Source organism: Plectropomus leopardus, chromosome 12, assembly GCF_026936395.1.
Source record: "Plectropomus leopardus strain MGB_pleo_1.0 chromosome 12, ASM2693639v1, whole genome shotgun sequence".
Classification (NCBI taxonomy): Eukaryota; Metazoa; Chordata; class Actinopteri; order Perciformes; family Serranidae; genus Plectropomus; species Plectropomus leopardus.
Window position 1 is genome coordinate 21,260,551 of NC_142187.1, and position 18,430 is coordinate 21,278,980.

General features: G+C 38.6%; 1 protein-coding gene across 5 annotated transcripts in view; it reads right to left on the reverse strand.

The window, feature by feature from the left end:
• Nucleotides 1-18,430, reverse strand: part of tnr (tenascin R (restrictin, janusin)) — a 218,856-nt gene that overhangs the window by 115,492 nt on the left and 84,934 nt on the right. For 4 of the 5 annotated variants that reach the window (XM_088085469.1, XM_088085468.1, XM_042497978.2 and 1 more), the window contains exon 3: nt 8,914-8,973. In XM_088085469.1, the coding sequence (XP_087941595.1) occupies nt 8,914-8,973 (60 nt within the window). The remainder of the gene's footprint in view (nt 1-8,913; nt 8,974-18,430) is intronic. The other variant, XM_088085470.1, reaches the window with a different exon arrangement.

Here is an 18,430-nt window from a genome sequence, read left to right on the forward strand (position 1 = left end):
CTGTTGGATTTACAGCATTTCCTCTTACCATCAAAAATATCAAGAATTCATCGATCTTCCAGGGTGGATTTAACCCCATTTTGTCAAAAAGCTTTCTCTCATAGAAGACTGGCCCTTACCTGACTTTATTCTCTAACAAAGCAAAGAAGGACTATTCTTGAAATTGTATTCATTACCTTTAAGACACGTCTTGGAACAGCGCCTAGCTGCATCTGAGCTTTTAAGCCCTTATGAGCCCAAGCACAGCTTGAGGTTGTGAGGCAGCGCTGCTCTGGCCATTTCACAGTCTAGACAGATGACTACGGATTATCAAGCTTTTTCCATCAGAGCCCAGGCAGACGCTTTGAACAACCTGTCTGATGAGATCAAGCCAAACCCTTTAAAAACTTACTAGGAGGACTGTGTTGAATGGCAGTTTGCTGGTCAGCATCTGTTTATTTGTTATAGTTGTCCTTTTCTCTGTCTTTAACAGTTAAGATTTCATAAATTCTAATTCAAGACAGAGGAGAAAAGCTGAGGATATTAACACATATTAACAAAGAGAGCAGAGCTTATAAATCTTTATGGTTATTAAGCTGCCTCTTGTTGCATTGAGGGACCTAATAGACATTTTTACAGAGGAAAACTACTTAGAGAAAAGACACATGCACCAGAAAGTTGTTTATTTAAAAGCTATAATACTGTAGACCCTTTCAGTGTTTGTACAAAGTGATGACGTGTTTTGTAGGTGGAGCCAAACAGCTGTCAAAAAGGACAGAAACTGTATCAGTGTGCGTGCCAAATGAAACCCAAGAATATGGATTATCCGGCATCTTCTCCAATAATTTTAATAACTGCCAGCAATTTTACCCTTAGCAATGGGGTGAAGTTTTCTGACTCGTAACGTTACTCATCGTTGGGTTACTGGGTCGAAGATCCATCTAAATTAAAATGGCCAAACATCCAATTATACCTTGTGAAAAACCTTGTCTCTGTGCAAAAGACAAATTCAAGGCATTACAAATATCTCTTAAACATACAATGGTGGTCATGTCGAGGACGTCAAACCCCGGGATTTGTCAAATGATTTTTGTGTACTATGGACAGAAGTGCTGCTTAGCCAGTGACGAGGACATTAAACGCAGTTATACAAGACAAATAACTATATACTGACGGCCACCTGCACTTTCACAGCTGGGCTCTTATTGACTTCTTTTTATTGTTTTATGTATGTTAGAACAATGTAAAATCTACCGCTACTTGGTGTATGTAAAATATAAGCCTAAATATAATTTAATGATGTAGCTGTAGGGCTAATACAGTATGCCCTCTATTAAATATAAAGTATCGACAATTTATGATATTAATAATATCCAAATGTTTTTTTAAGTGCTATACATGAAAACAGACGTAACAGAAAATGATGGAACCATAAATATTTTGATTTGCTTTAAACTACATCCTCGACACAGGTATTCAATAAAAATGAAAGTTATTCTTTTGTTGTATTTCTACTCTGACATCCACCGCCACATCAAGATATTTTCATTCTCGACATTTCCCTTCAGTTTCCACTTTCCACCACTTGTTTCCACTATTTTTATGCCTCCACGATGTGCATGCAACTACAGTGACGTAACTTCTATGTCTACTCCAAACTGGTCTTTAAGAGACTTTGTTTGTTGCACCTAAATATAATTACAGTACATAAAACCACTTGGGCATCATTGTCATAATTTAAAGGAAGGTTCAGGTTTTCGAAAGGCAGGGTCAGACATTAATTATTGATTGAACTGACATACGGTCAAATTGACAAAGCTTCTAGTACAGAGGGAGGTAAGGTCAGATTTAACAGGTTATCTAGGCCACATGTCTGTACCAAGACATCAGATTGTGGTGCTTTCAGTTCCAGGAATAGCCTGGCGAAGAGGAGATGCAAAGGTCCAGTTCATTAGCAGAGAGCCTGTCACAGTGACAGACTGCTCTAACTGGTTTCAGCAGCACAGTCTTCACCAAGCAAAAGTAGAAATAGAGTAAAATCTCAGCAGTAAGGAGACATCTATTAATAAACAAAAGCATCAGGTAAAGGACAGTTCTTGTTTGCAAGCATTGATCAGACATTTCTTTGGCTTGAAATCACTTCAGAGAAATCTATAAAAACAAAAAAGTGGATGGCATTGTTTAGTTGTTTGGTAATAAATTCTTCTTAAAGTTGGTAAACTTGTGCCAGCGGCACTATGATCGCAAAATAAGTGGTCTTTTCCAAGAGGAGTTTTAGCAACACTTTCGAGAATTCTAAGAATTTCAAACCTTTGACAACACAGATGCTGCTGAACAACTTTGTTCATACGACCCCAAAACTCTGACTGGACACATTTTGCCAGGAGGGGCCCCCTGGTTCCCTTTTAGTTCAGACGAATAACCCGAGGCTAGAAATGTACACAAACCAATATCAAAGGTCACCAGCCAACCAAAAACTTTTCATGCTAGTACCTTCCAGAACATCTAAAGCCTACAGTTGACATCACTTACTCAACTCCCCTGTGATCCACCTACCATTTTGTCCTTTGTGATATTTCTTTATACTCTGTGGTAACTATTTTTCTCAAGTGTATAGAGTATCAAGTGTATCTACTTTTGGTGTTCAAAGCTTTCATTTTATATTTAGCAGATGCACATGTATATAGTATAATCATTTTGCAGGTTACATCTGTTCTTGTAATACCATTTGCTACTGTGCCACTTTCTCTGTGTGGGATCAGTAAAGGTTATCTTGATTAAAAGCAATATGCAACATGATGAGCATAATTTATCATATTTAAACACATGATCTTAAAGCATATCATATCAAACAGACTTGTAAAGCCAAAGAACATAGATGATTAATAAGAAACTAGAAATACCGCCTCGCAGTTGTTTGCTCTGTGCTAGGGGTGAGAATGTCCAGACACTTCATGATTTTATTATTTTATGATTCAGAGGGCTACTATTCCATGATAAAATGGTTTTCAATGCATCAAAAATTTATATGACTTATTTTTCTCATTTACTATGTACTATTAAACAGTAAATGATTCGCAGCCTTTTTTATTTAAAAAATGTTGACTGCATTAATTAATTAATTTGAAAGCACCTTACATTGTTCTGCCTGTATGGGAATAATGAAATAAGGGGGAGGTGGAGTGCTCCGCTGTGTTGTCTTTATGTTTTCAGTAGCGGTGAGCAGCGTCTTGGCTCCTGAAAGAAGCAAAGTGGGCCAGAAACAGAGTTTTTGAGGTGAAACAGACTGAGCAGAGAGTTATTTTCTTCACCACAGAGTTGGTTTAAGTTGTTTAATGCTGCAGCATGTTTTGGTCAGCTGGTCTTATTTGTTAATATTACTTCAGTTCGCTGCGTTGCACCACTAAAGTTAGTCTCTGGGTGATGGTGAAGGAAAGTATTAACAATATACTTTAGATTGCCATGCAAATGTAATTATATAGACATAAAACTGAAGAAAGCTTGCAACCACTGCCTTTTGTGAACCTCTACTGTCGTGGTTGAGTTTTGCATCTTTCTTTCCATCAACATTTGGATAATCAATTACTGACAGTTGTGAATTGATGCCAAATTGTCCTCATCTGCAATGCGATGCATCTAAGAATTATTTCCCTCATCCCAGTGTGATGATTTTTTTCATGTTACATCTGTTCTTGTGCAAACTTTCGCTGCCCGATAAATCCATACAATTACTGTGATATTGGTCTTAGTCTGGTCATTTTGCCAAATACCCAAATACCCAAACAATGCTCAAACAAAAATATTCAAAACAGTGTTTTCTTTGCTTTAAAAAGTTGTGTGAAATGACAAAAGAGAGGGAAAGAAAAACAGTGAGGACAAGATGCATAATCCGTCATATTCCAAAAGCTGTCACGGCAAACGTCGTAAATCCTGACATCTTAACTCCCTCGACATCCACGATGAAATCCATCTGCTGTCAGTGGAAGTTGAAAGAATTCACATTCAAAAAATTTTAAAGTGGCTCTCCAGGGTCTGTCTGTCCTTGCGCTTGCAGTTTATAGTCTTCTGTAATGTTGCGTTTCATATGATTTCCTGTGTTGTGTATCCACAATGTTTACTCCCTGCAGTGGAGACGTACTCCTACACTGCTGGCATATTACAGTCACAATGTAGCACTTTGGTTTACTACGTGTGACAGTTCGGTCTCCGCTGACTATATTTGGGCGTGACGAAGATTTACACATTGGGGCTTTATTCACACTGTTTTCAAAATGCTAAATTCATCTGCACGTTGAATTTCTCAGTCCTGTCAAACAGTCCAGACGTCTGATAAGATGCATCTAGACAGGGTTGTGCAGAACACCTCTCTTTAGAATAAGGAGCTGTTTGTGCTCTTCTGGATGCACCACTGTCTCCTGGTGCTGCAGCCATAATCAGGACTGACACAGGCACACCGACCATAATCCCCATTGATTAGAAACCTGAGATCAAAGGCTTCCACTGCTGTCACTCTCACCTCCTCTCTCCACTCTGTTTATGCTGCTTCTCTCTTCGCCTTTCTCGGTCCTTGCTCACATCCAGATGCCTCTGCGTCTGCATGTGCCTCCAGTGTTCACCTTTTTAAGGACTTATTTCCATCCAACTTCACGATAAAATGGTTGATCTACTTAAAATAATCTTGGAAAACGCTTGCCTTGTAAAAGGAAAGTCAATCAGGATAAATCTTAATTTATGTTTACGTTATAGTTAAATGTTACATTTACTTGATGACCTAGTTCTTTGAGTGCTTCAGTAAACCAAGTTAGCCTAACTTAACTTGATCATGACAAAGAGGATTTTGTCAGTGATGAAGGAGATCTGTGAGTCCTGTTTTCTGAACATGTTAAAGAACATAAATATATGATTGACTAGTTTGCGACCAGCAGAATCAGGATATGTAGCGCAGTAAACTTGGTTTACTGAAGTTCCTAAAAGAAAGATTGATTTAATAAAACTTGTCATTTTTAAGTTGGAACAACTTCATAAAACTAAGTAAATATAACTAAATTTTGAGTGAACTAGGTGAATTAGGTATAAAGTAATCATAAATTATGATTAATAGTTACATTTACTTACATTTTTCAAGACAGTTTCCTAGATTTTTTTAAAGTAAAATCAGTTTGCCATATTTCAGTGTTGTCTCATCCTTTGCACCTGTTTCAGCAGCTACTACACTGTATGTTGACACAGAGGCTTTCATTCTGCTAATAACCAGGCGCTAAGCTCAATCATAGCATCTCCGTCAGAATGAACTGCCTCATGCTGAGACAAATTTCCTTCTGCATGCTTGACCACATGATGTTTAGTAGCTAAATAGATTCCAGATCATGGCTGGTGCTTCGGGTGCCTCATCTTATCATGTTTAATGACTGCAGGAGTAATAAAACTGTTTAATCAATGCTGAGGTTACCATATAAACACAACAGTGGCAAAAAATTGGCAGCCACCATCTCACTTTCTCTGTTTTGCTTCCTGTCCTTCTCAGTTTTACTCCTCCAATCTGCAATTCCCTTTTCTCTCTCTGCTCCAATCGAAGCTCTCACAGTTTTCCATTAAGACAATGAAGATGTTATATCCCCAATCAGCTTCCCTCGCTCATTCAATTCTCAATTCTCCTCAGTGGAAAACAAATCTATGAATATATTTGCAGACACACCGCTGCATTAAGATGTGCTCTTTGGTGTTAACCTCATATATTTAAGATCAAGCCACTGACACAAGAAATTTCGGAGCCTCCAGCAAAACTGAGGCTACACGCACACAGCATTACAATGTTACACAGTCAAACCAGCTCAAACCCTGAGGTAACGGACTGACGCCTGATGATTCACAATATACAGCAGTCGTGCTGGCTGCAGCTTAACAATTTTTATATAAGTTAATTAAGCAGAGCTATCAAATCCCAACTGCATAGAAAAAAGGAGCTCCACAAACTTTCAGTCACACTGACCCTGAAACACATTTTAGATTTTTTGACACTGCTAGAAAGAGGAGATTCTTGGCTTTCTCATAATATCAGTGAAAAATATACAGAAAGGCTTGGGGACACTTTTATTGTAGCCAGCAAGGTAACATAAAACAAGCTTACCTTACAAAAAAGTGCAGGAAGACGAGAAAATATTGTTTCTGTTTGATAACTGCGATCTGTTTGACGAATGCATTTAAAATGCAGTTAGCTATGGCTTTAACATCACAGTTACATTATTCACAACTTGGCCTTGTAAAAAGCCTTCTAACTCTTGTGATCAGTGGACCCTCACGGACTAACATTATAGGAATAGAAATAATTGAGGAGTGGATACATATTTATGACTCCTTAAAATGTAGGGAGTCACCACTTTTTTTCTGTCTCTTGTTTATCATGCTGGTAAATCGGAATATACTTTGGTACTATGATACTATGGTTCCCGTAGATGAACTGAGCGATCACATTGTGGAGAATCTGAATGAGTTAAAGATGTGTGGCAGGTCCATACTGACGAAAATGTAAACGTTAATTGCCGTTATTTTGATGCGTGTTGTTAAGCTGCTTAGAAATGGTAGCAACCTGGTGAGTTTCGATGGGTTAAATGCTATGAAAGCTGCAGGCAAAATTAGATGAAAACCCACTGTCCTAGACCTGGCCTTGTTACATTTTCATTAATAGTTTCAGGAAGACAAAGAGGAAGGGAGGAAGAATTGTGAGAGTAAAATCAAAGTGCAGTTGGCAAGTGTTTGCTGCTACCTTGTTATGCCACAACCAAACACACAAAACCCCAAAAGGACCGAAAAACCAATATGTTTACTTTAAAAAATAAAATAAAATTTAAATATGAGCTGCTGCGAGACTGGACTGATTTTGATGAATGTATGGGATTTTTTACATACTGCATGTGATAGACTGCATCAAATTAAATTATGTCTCAGTAATTAATATGCACACCACAAAGCCACTACTGTGAAGTATGTGTGAAAAGCTATGGTCATGGAGCATAAACTAAGAGCTCCGCATCCTAATCCTGTTTATACCACTAAAAGCTTTGTTTTCATTATCCAGAGAACATGGTGTTTTGGAGCTTGGGATGTATCCTGAGGACACTGCTGATAATCACTGTTTCAAAATTGAAATCTGTGTCGAATATCTTACCAGTCCGGTGTGTAAATAAGCACAGGAGGTCGTGTACCTATTTTGTCAAATCCCAGGGCTGAAAATTTAATTAAGTGATGAAGACACCCTAGCTGTTTAACCCATGCGTAATTAAGCAGAGGAGTGAAGCGTATTCCCAAATCAGAAAGTGTGGATGAAATGCACGACTCATTTCCAAGGCTGCAGTGTATTCTACAGTAAGCATTGCACAGTAATCTAACCGAGACAGTGACAGGCGTATTTTGAAAAGCATTTAAACACATGTATACTATATGAAAATGTGTATCAAATGTGTATCAAAGGAAAAGAAGCCAGAGATTTAGATGCTTGCTCTGTGTGTGCACCTTGACAACTCAAATCAAGATCAAGATCAAACCAAGAAATTACTATTTGCAGGATTCTATTAGGAGACAGTCTGAGCAGGTGAAAACTGCCAAAACAAATATCCAGTTTCAGCAACAAATTTTATTAAAGGGATACTTTGCTGATTATCAATCAGCTTTGTATAAAAACAATTTGGACAGTATGGGTAAATGAACCTTGGTAAACTTCCATCCATAATGCCTAGATACCACCCACCTCAGCGAATCTTCGCCCATTGACACAAACTGATGCAAAACACATCATCCAACCAAGAATTTCTGGCTCTCGGACTGTTGCTCAAACTACAGGCTGTACTTCCATATTTTTGTGTTGCCTGCCACGTATGTCGCCACCACAGACACAAAGTGTATCAAGGGAGATTATGAGACAAACCAGCAAACTCAGTCCGAAATGCACTAGAACAGTTGACTGAATGTATTTAGGATTCTGTTACCGCACTGCATGTTTCTCACCTATAATGTTTTGAGAAACATATTTAAGTGCACTGGTTAACATTAAAAGCAAGAGTCTGTGAACAGGAAGTGGGCGCCATACGTCTTCCTACCAGGGAAAACAAATCCGAAAAATACTGAAAAAAAAGGGGTTTTTTTTCCAGCAGTTACATACTTCTTTAAGACTACAGCTGGTGCCAGCATACGTTTAGGGGGACCCTTAGTTGGGCCTTGAATGCTTTGTTATAATTGGGGGTATTAGCCTTTTTGACATTGTGGTTTTATCTATAGTGCATATAATATGGTAACTGTGACTTATAATCATTAACCCATTGGTGGACCGGAAGACAGTTAAGTAGAAAACAGAAGAAAAAAATAACAGAAATGCAGCAAAATGACATCTTGTTGATCTCCAGGGGAAAAAACAAGCAGCTGATCTGGGTGACTTATTGTTAGTTTACTCTAACAATCTTTTTCTAGCGTGCATGTAAACAGTCAGTGACTCAAGTCTGCATATCTGGGTTTAACTGTACAGCATCTGTTGGTTATATTTGCCTTTGCTTGAGGCTAAGATCTAATCCTGTCGTCCAGACAGAGGCATGGACAGATACACAGACAGAGAGAGGTGTGTGTGTGTGTGTGTGTGTGTGTGTGTGTGTGTCCAAGTGACAATCCATTTGTGTTCCTATTAGACCGGCAGTTATGGTGATGAATACATACATGGAAATTAGCCCAAGATGAGGGCTAATTGTCTGATTAGATGTGCTTCAGGTTGATAGATGCACAATAAGCCCATGCACATAAAGCAGTCATTAAGGAACATTAGACCATTAAATTGAACATTACACTATAGCCAGAGGGAAAAATATGGATGTTCATTAATGCGTCTCTACACGTAGAAGCGTGTCTGTGTTTGTGTGTGTGTGTGTGTGTGTGTGTGTGTGCGTGTAGTACCTTTTCTGTGAGTACTTTGTTCTCTTGTTGCCAGTCTCTCTCTCTGACTCTGCACCTGTCCTGGAGAAGGGAGACATCAAATTAGCATCACACTAGTTACACATGTGAACCGCTTTCTCTCTGTCTTACGAATACAGCATTCCCCGGAAAGAGTTTAAAATGCAAAGTGTTTGGTGGTAAAAATGCACATGTTGTAGAGCCTCCAACATGACAGAAGTGTTCACTACTCCCACACACTACAAAAGATGTACAAACTACAGTTGCAGACATACATTTAAGTCTTTTTAAGTCTTCTGTGTCTCTGCAGTGTGTGTACTAAAGCACCAAGATGGTGCTGATAATTGGCAAAGCAAGTCAGCATTTATATTCAAAGAGCCTCCAATGCCTCTCTCATAAACACAGGAACAATCAGGCACTGCAGGAAACTTAAGGCATGCACACACACACACGTAGCTATAAACACACACACACACACACACACACACACACACACACACACACACACACACACACACACACACACACACACTTGAGTGCAAACACAAGCGGTATAAGAACGTACACTTCCCCCTGCTGAGAAAGCACAGAACATATCGAAGCTCCTCTATCAACATAGAAAAGAAAAAGTGCTCATTTGCTTTCCCCGTCTGGTGTGCTGCTGAGGGTTTTTGCGGCACACCTCCTGAGGCACGCTCACTGAAACACACGCACACATGCCCACGCAAACACAAAACCAAGCCCCGTTTGCTCTTGAGGGTGTCTCGCTCACCCTCTGAGAGATAAAATGACATGCTTTGCTGGCCGGGGTTGTTTTCAGCTCACAGGAATTGCAAATTCTCTGAAACTGGTGTCATTTTCAATTGGGTTTCCTCCAGCGAAGAAGGTTGATTAAATAAACAAAAGAACGAGGCTCCACTGTTAGTTCTTCAAACATAGTGAGAGGGAAAGATACTCATCCCTGTCTGTCCCCTTCATGAGGGAAATCAACATGCAAATTCAGACTGTTTACAGTTTTGACTATTTTCTGAAAAAATAGAAAAGGATATCATAATGTATTCATTACATATTTGATGCTTTAGATGCAGCATAAGGACTTTTTTCACCAAACTGTAAACTGCCTCAGACTAAAGGCCCTCCACACTAACCAGTAATGAATCTTTGCTGTCAAAAAAGACAAACAAGTGTTTTCTCATGTCTCAGCAGGAGGACGTTTTTATTTTGTAAGTGCCCTCCAAAACAGTTAGATTTAACTGTAGGGATGGGCCATATGGCAAAAATCTCTTACCCTGAAAAATGTAATTTTATGTAACGGTAACACTATATATCATTACACAGCAATTGTTCTGTAAATTCAATTTTTTAAAAAATGGGTTAAAATAACCATAACATACTTCATCACATTTGATCTTTTTTTTAAAAATAATCTTTACTAGGAACTTCCACACAAACACTTGAGTTAGAAACGAAAGACTCTATTAAAACTGTAAAACTAAAACCGTCTCAAAATGGAAGCTTTAACAATAATTTCAAGGTTGCAAGAATCACACGTGAACACAGCCCTGATTTGCTTTAGCAAAAGCTCACGCCGAAGAAACAGCATTGCCAAATCCCTACCAGTGGACACATTTTTGCCTTTGTACAGTATATTTCTTCATATCATCCAACCCTATTCGACTGTTTCAAAAAGGATACATACTGTAAAAATGATTTCTAATCTGCCACTGCAGAAATTTTAGCTCACCTGGGTTTAGGCACAAAAAAAGACTCAGTTTAAGTATGGAATATATATGAGGTCAAACTAGAGTTACCACCATGCAGTTTTATGCCTCAGAGCACCATTCAAGTTGCACTTACATCCATGCTGTGAAAACACGGATGCTTCACACACATCTCCCCCCCGGCAGCACAGAAGATCTGTACAGTCAACACAGTTTCAAGGTGGACACGCAAGGTTAATGTCAGCAATTCAGTATCCGAGCAAATGTCTCTCCGTCTTTTTCTGAGGTTTTATGATTAGTCACGGGAGGAAGCATAACATTATGATGTCACAGTGAAGCTGACCGTTGACTTAGATGTAAAATGTTATCATTTCATCATTATATCTTATTAGACATTTGTGTGAAATGTTAGCGTATTAAATTTGGAGTTATGGCTTCAATCAATTTAGAATGAGTTCTTTAGATATCTCATTCGTGAGAATGTGACAGACAGACGGGCGAGCGGACAACCCGAAAACATGATGCCTCCAGCCACAGCTATCAACAGTGCAGAGGCATAAAAACTACTTGGTTAAACCTGTAGTAATTTTTTATTAGGGCAGCAAAACAAGGAAATTAAAAGTAGCCTCCAACTCCAAATCACAGGCTTTGCTGACCCCCTCCTGCAACCCCACCTCCTCACAGAGAGATTTTGCAGTGCTAATAACGTCGACCTTTGTCCCTGACAGACAATGCTCATAATTCACACTCATAATTGCAGTTGGAGGTCCTTGTGAGGTTAATATAAATACAGGTTTTATTAAGGATTTGAATGAATAACAAATGCAAACATCATTTTTCTTTGTTAGAGTCTTATGTGAGGCCATGTTGCGGTGAAATTAGACATTTTTGATTACAATATGCTCTTGCAACACATTCTCATCCCAACTCGTCACATGGTGCCTCTCTGTCAGTGACTTTCTGCGTCTACTTATGATGCTTTAGGTATCCTTCTGTGTAATCTGTTTGCACTCCAGGATACTGTTACTGTGATGTCAACAAAAGCACATGGTGGGATGATGCAGCACTTTTCTAATGTTTACACAACAGCACATGGCAACCAACCAGGACATTAAAACGTTTGAGATTAGGCAACAAAGTCACAGACAGATAAATTGAAGCAAAAGAGGTACATGCTAAGGTGTAGAGAAAAAAACGAAACACACGCACAACACGGGAAGCGAACCTTCCCCATAGTCACACTCACTCCTTATATTACGTTGTTACCAGCAGCACTCTTACATGACGCTGTCCGTCAGCATGTCATACATACACGACCGGTTCCATTCAGTACCCGTGAATGTTGCATGTGGACGCATCCTGAGCCGTCTGGCCACCACTGGCGTATAATAACAACATCACTGGTTCGCCATTCAGCCGCGTTCCAGTTGGACACGGAAGGTGGCTTTTGGCATTACACTCGTACGCTAAAAACACTGCCAACGTGGACGTATTTGACGAGTATGGAGTGAGAACAGGTTGGCTTTTCAAAACGAAATATTCAACAATAAATAAAAGATGAGTCTTCCATTCGTGGCATCAGCTCACTACACACACAACAGTATATATTTTGGAGGTTTCAAGATATCTTCACCTGTAGTTTTTCCTCTGCAAACAGAAACTTTTGCAAGCCGTACAGGCGCATGCATTCCAAAATCCTCAGATACCCATATAGACATGGATTCACAAACCCATATTCTACAGCAATTCTCTCACAAACATCACAACAGACATCTCAAAATGATTTGCATTACCACGCACACACACAAATACACACAGGCTCTTTGTATTACTGGTATGCTGTCCCACAGAGAGGAGAAAGTTACAGATGATCCTGTTTCCTTCCTCAGATGGCTTTGTAGTTGTGGAGCAACACAGAGGAGTGCTTTTCAATGTAAATCATATTTTGTTCCCGCAGTTTATTTGCCGGCCCAGCAGCTACTGAAAAATGCTGCTTTTGCAAAAAAAAATCTGAGCATACATAAAAAATGTAAGACAACAGGAATGAATGTGTATAATAAATAATTTGCATTCTTCCATGTTGGTTTGAGTCGAACCAAACAATAACAGTAGTTACTAAAAGAAAGTTAGAGAGGATAGATTACTGATGGAAGTGTAGTGTTTTTATAAAATAAGAATAGAAATGGAAATCATATTTTTGGCATGCTGATCCCATGTAGTCTTTGAATTCTCACAATTGACGCAGTACAGTGTGAAGGTGGAAGCTAAAGGGATTTAGTGTCCTCTGCCTGCCGACTTGTTTCACAGCTCTCATCTGCTGTTGTTTTTGCCCATTCGTGTAAACAATGTGTTTAATACAATTAAAAGGTTGTCAATCAAAGCACTCAGTAGAGAGCGACATGCAGTGAGGCAAGATTAGTGCAGTATTGTAATTTGTTTGTATAGCAGTGCGGTGGAACTCTGTGATTATAATGGACTTTAACTTAATCATTTTAAATTCATGTATTTGTTCAATTCAAGCTTTTTTTTTTTTTACTTTATTCAGCTTCCATGGAAACAGCTTTTTGGGTTTTTTCCCTGACTGCGGGCGAGAAAGCAGAGGCATCCTCCAGAGAAAAACGTGGTCAAGTGAAATTCTTTACTTCTACTTTTCAACTAACAGAATGGTCGATGGGGTGAAAAAATTTGTACATTATATCTACGTTAACTAAATCGCCGCAGTGCACTGAGTGTGCTACACCTGGTAGCTTGGTGAGTCCACCAAAGCATGTTTTTTTTGTTGACATTAACACTTGCGGCAGGGCAAGTAAACTCTGTGTTCAGGCAAGTGGAATGCGTGAGTGAGTGAGTGAAAAATAAATGGGATCTCCAATGTAATATCATCAGAAAATAACCTCAGTCAATCTCATGACCAAGCATATAGCATATTCTGTCTCACAGAATCTGACATACTGGACAGTTTAGTTTTTAGCCTAGAAGCTAATGTTAGCCATCCTGCTGCCAGACAAATGCCACAAATAAATACTGTCACAGAGGACCAAAAAAAAAAACCAAACAAGTGCTGAACAACAACAACTGTTGTTTTTCAGCATGTATAAGAAATGTTTTGTAGGACACGCGGCCTCATTAATACACCTCAAGTGATTGTCCTACCAATGAAAATTTGGTCGGACAAGGACATAACCAATCTACCAACCGACCAGAAGGTCGACAGCCCTAGAAAAATTGAGGATTTCATCAATATGCTAACACTTTTCATCTCAGATGTTCACCTAATGCACTCATGTCTCCTGCTACACTGAAAAGTCCCTTCAGGGTTTCACATCACAGTTGTGTAAGTTGCAAACTAGACAAGGAATGACCTCCAAAACAGCTGTCATGTCAGAAATCACTCTTGTATTCCTTTTGAACTCAGATTTAAGGTGAGCACAGAAAAACAACCTTCCAGTGTCAAACTCTGACTGCGCATACATCACAGTGAAGCTCACACATCCAAGAGAAGTTACAATAAGCAGGAAGCTGGCATCTTGACAGTCTTAGATAGAACTGTTTTTGACTACAATGTTATGCGACTGAATCTCCAAAAACATAAAACTTTGAGTTGGTTTTAGTGGAAACGTTGAGTGATTCCAAAGTGTCTGGAGAATAGTGATTCTTTTTCTTATTTTATTGTGCACTTAAATCTACAAACACAGAGACCATAATGTATATTATTGTCTATATTCCTAAACCGCTACATTATTCTATAGCAAAGCTGCCCGAGCCACTACATAAATCATACTGGCTTATTGAATTGAGAAAGTATGAAATATCTCAGATGATAGATAGTTGGTATTTAGTCCCGATGGCCCACAGCCACGAGTGAATTTTATTGTGTGTGTGTGTGTGTGTGTGTGTGTGTGTGTGTGTGTGTGTGTGTGTGTGTGTTTGTGTGTTTGAAAGAGTGGGGGAAAAAAAGTGGAAAAAACAAATTGAGACAGAGAAACAGATTGAAAGACATCTTCTCTTTCTCTTTCTCTCTCTCTCTCACTCTCTCTCTCACACAGACACAGACACAGACACACACACACAAAATACTCTACAGTGAGTTTGGGTCTTGTGTGTGAATTAGGCTCGTCTCTAAGTGTGCAATTTTTTATCAGTGGACGATCCCATTTCCGCTGTGTTGATGCAGCAGATGGATTCCCTCCCACTAACCATTCATCACCTGCCACACCAAGACCTGCCTGTGCCCCCTTTACACCAATGAAAAATGGGTTTTGGACCATCTTTTTCTTCAAGAAAATAAAAGTCGTTTACTGTGTCATCAAACAGGTCTCATCCTGTGGTGGCTACTGGAGCTTCTGAGCACAAAAAACTTTTTATTTTATTTTGTGTTTCACAGCACAGCATGCCAAAGGGCAGCAGGGGAAAGTCAGAATTGCTACAATCGTCAGCCGACAGTGACGAAACACAAACTTCAATCCAAGTTATTGAGGAAGAGGAAGAAATGTGACTTAAAATTGGTAGCCTTGTTGAAGGATCATCCGTGATTTTTTTAATTATTGTTGAGTCTAGACTACTGAATGAAATGCTAATAATCAATTATCAACATGTACAGTTGCGGTCATAAAAAACATAGCTTTAGATATTTTGTTAAAAAAAACATTTTTCCTCAAAGAATAATTGGAAAAATAATATGCAATCTATGTGTGGTGTTATACACAATGTCCACAAATAACCTCAAAACCTACTTTGGGACATCAAACGTGAAGAGGCTCTATGAAGTTTGTTTTTAATTATTATGCACCAATTCAAAACTTTCACTGACCTTTATATTTTGATGACAACATAAACCAACAGGATAAACACAAAGTCTACTCTTAATTTATGTGCAAATGTGGCATCCTTTCACTAACTGACTACAACACAGAGAATGTCTCAGGTTTAAATTATTCCATGCATAATTATTTACATGATAATGACAGATTTAATAGGAAAACAACATTCATGATTCATGCCAACTGCAATGAGGGCAAAGGGACAAACATGTAATTTTTCTCTGTCTGCTGAGGTAATTAGTCAGTAGTTGAATTTACGTAGATGTGTTTCAAATGCTGAGGTTAATTTAGAAATCGCTCCACTGTGTCAGTAAAAAATAATGAAGCCAACGCTGTTAGTGACACTGTTAGTGCAATGAGCTCATTTATGGGAGTGAAGGCGGCTGAAAATGAGACGTGTGTTATCTTTGCAGAGCAGGAAATGAAGTTCTGAGTTAACTACACTTACAAGAGGGCTACTGCTCTTGCTTAATGTCTGCGTGAGTGAAAACTTTAGGGATGTAAGGCAAAACTTTGATTTGTAAGTTTACCACGTTGAGTAAAAAGGAGGTTCAGAAATATTTCAACTAACGTTTGCCACATTTAGTTTTTACCAGTTCATTTCAGTTCAGGGTTTCCCGCAGTCTGTAAGACACGCCTCGTCCGAAACAGGTTCATGAAATATTTAAATTGAGCTTCGGGGACAAGGAGAAGAGGTGCCACATCACACAGCTAAGGCTGCATACCTAATGATTCAGGTGAGAGTTTAAACCGCCGTCTACTGATTAAATTGATCAGGATCTATGTGATTCAGCTCAGGAGGTGACAGCGATGGATCAATTACATTGTACATTCGCTTCGTAAATTATTAAGAGTAGCTTGTCTCAGTGTCAGAAAGTTAGAGACAAAAAACTCATGGCAAAGAGGAGTCTGAATCAAAGTTGGGTTATTCTTCTCAGGTTCCCTGCAGATTAAGGCACATTAGATTTCAGACTTTTTACTGTCACTTAAAGTTAAATTTATGACCAATTTTACAATAACCAAAACAGAGGGGGGAAAAAAAACAAAACAACATCAATCACCTATTAGGGACAATTTTGCCTCAGTGTTTACCTCCACATGAAACTTTTTTTTTTTGGACAAGTTATAAAGTTAGACGATCTACCTCAAATGCTGAAAACATTCAAAACAATGAACGTATTATGTTATTAAAGTATCCGTTTGGTTAGCCTTGTAAAAGTTAGTTCAATTTTCACTTAATTGGATGTGGTAAATGTATTTGAATGTTGTTGGTTCCTGTATCCTGATCTGCCTGACATTAAATTCAAGAACAAATATTAAAAAAAGGACATTACCAATTATTTTGAGATATGCCAATGTTTGTCATACTAATAAAATTCTTCTACAAAAGTCTACAAAAGATGAATTTGAGACATTTTAATACCACTTGAGGCCTTATTTTTAGATTAATGACTTTAATGTCTTTTAAGACTTTTTAAAGATCCGCAGGAACCCTGTCTTCTAATAGTTTAATTGACAGATTTGCAAGTTAGAAATTATGTCCATGATTAGTAATAATATTCTGATTTTCTAAAATATTTGAAGTCAGATAATTCATGGAAAAGAATCATGTTTATCCGTCGAGCTTAATGAAAAAAACTCTCAGGGCCGAGGAGTCCCTAATGAAGCGTTTGATCATGTCATCCACTGCTCGTGAACTGTGTTCCAACTCAAAACTAGGCAATGCTAATCAAATATAAATCAAGATTATGTCAATGCATTGCCTATTTGTCACCTCAGATGTTTTCAGGTGCACATTTTCGTGTACTGTTTAGCTGTAAAATGGGAAAGTTTGCTCTGGCTGGTGGGTGGTTCTTGGTTTTGGTTTTAATGTTTTCAAATTGCAGACAGGTCACAAACTTTCTCATTTTAAAGCTAAACAGTACACGAAAATGTTTCTGAAAGCATCTGAGGTGAGAAATAGGCAATGCAGTAACAGAATCTTGAGTCATATTTGATCATTGCTGGCTGGTTTGACAGTTTGACCACTGTACACGAGAACTGACTGACAGCTGCGTTAAAAATTTCTCTGCTCTGATTGGTTGTTTTCATTCAGCCATGGTGGATTCTAGCAAATGCCATTAGAGGCATTATAAGGAGGCAGAGGAACATGACTTTTTTCTACGGATTATTTGTTTCAGGTACGACTGTAGAGACACAGAAACAGTTTCAGCAGATGACAAAAAATTGTTTTTCATAAAAGTTGTCAACTACAGCCTAAATTGTGGTAAAATAACTGGCTGTTCAATAACAGTTAACAGTGTGGTTGTGTGAGTTTTTGCTCTTGAGATTTAAAAGCTAAAATTGAAAAAATAAGTGAATCCTTTCATGTGCAATCAGCATGATTAAAATTGTTTGATCCTCTGTGCCTAATTTCTTCTCACACAAATCGTTCTTGTACTTGAATGTGATACAATCAAGTGTGCGTGGGTGAGTGTGCTTATGTGTGCAAATCTCCATGTATGCAAATGCTTTCTAGGGTTTGACATATTTTCTGAAGTTTGTTTAAGTCAGTGTGCTAAATGATGCTGCGGGTGTGTTCGCACACAATATCAGGTTGCTTAACTAAATTCTTATGATAAAAATCCTGCATGTGCATACACACATACACAGACACACACAGTGGACACAGAAACACACATTAAACCACAGGCAGACAAACAGCAGACCGCAAGCCTTCCAAATCACTTGGCCTTCATGTTAGACTGTTAATTATGACAGTAATCGATCCCACAGAGACAAACAGAAGGCGAAAGAGACTCAGACAAGGTGACAGGCAGCCTGAGAGAAAGTCAACAAGAGAATACGCACAACAGGTAAATGAGTGGGAGAGTTGATAGTGCAGATCCACAGGCAATCTGATGAATCAGTATGTCAAATAAAAGAACAAATTAAAAGCCTATAAATCAATCTTTTAGCATTGCAGGTTACAACGTAAAG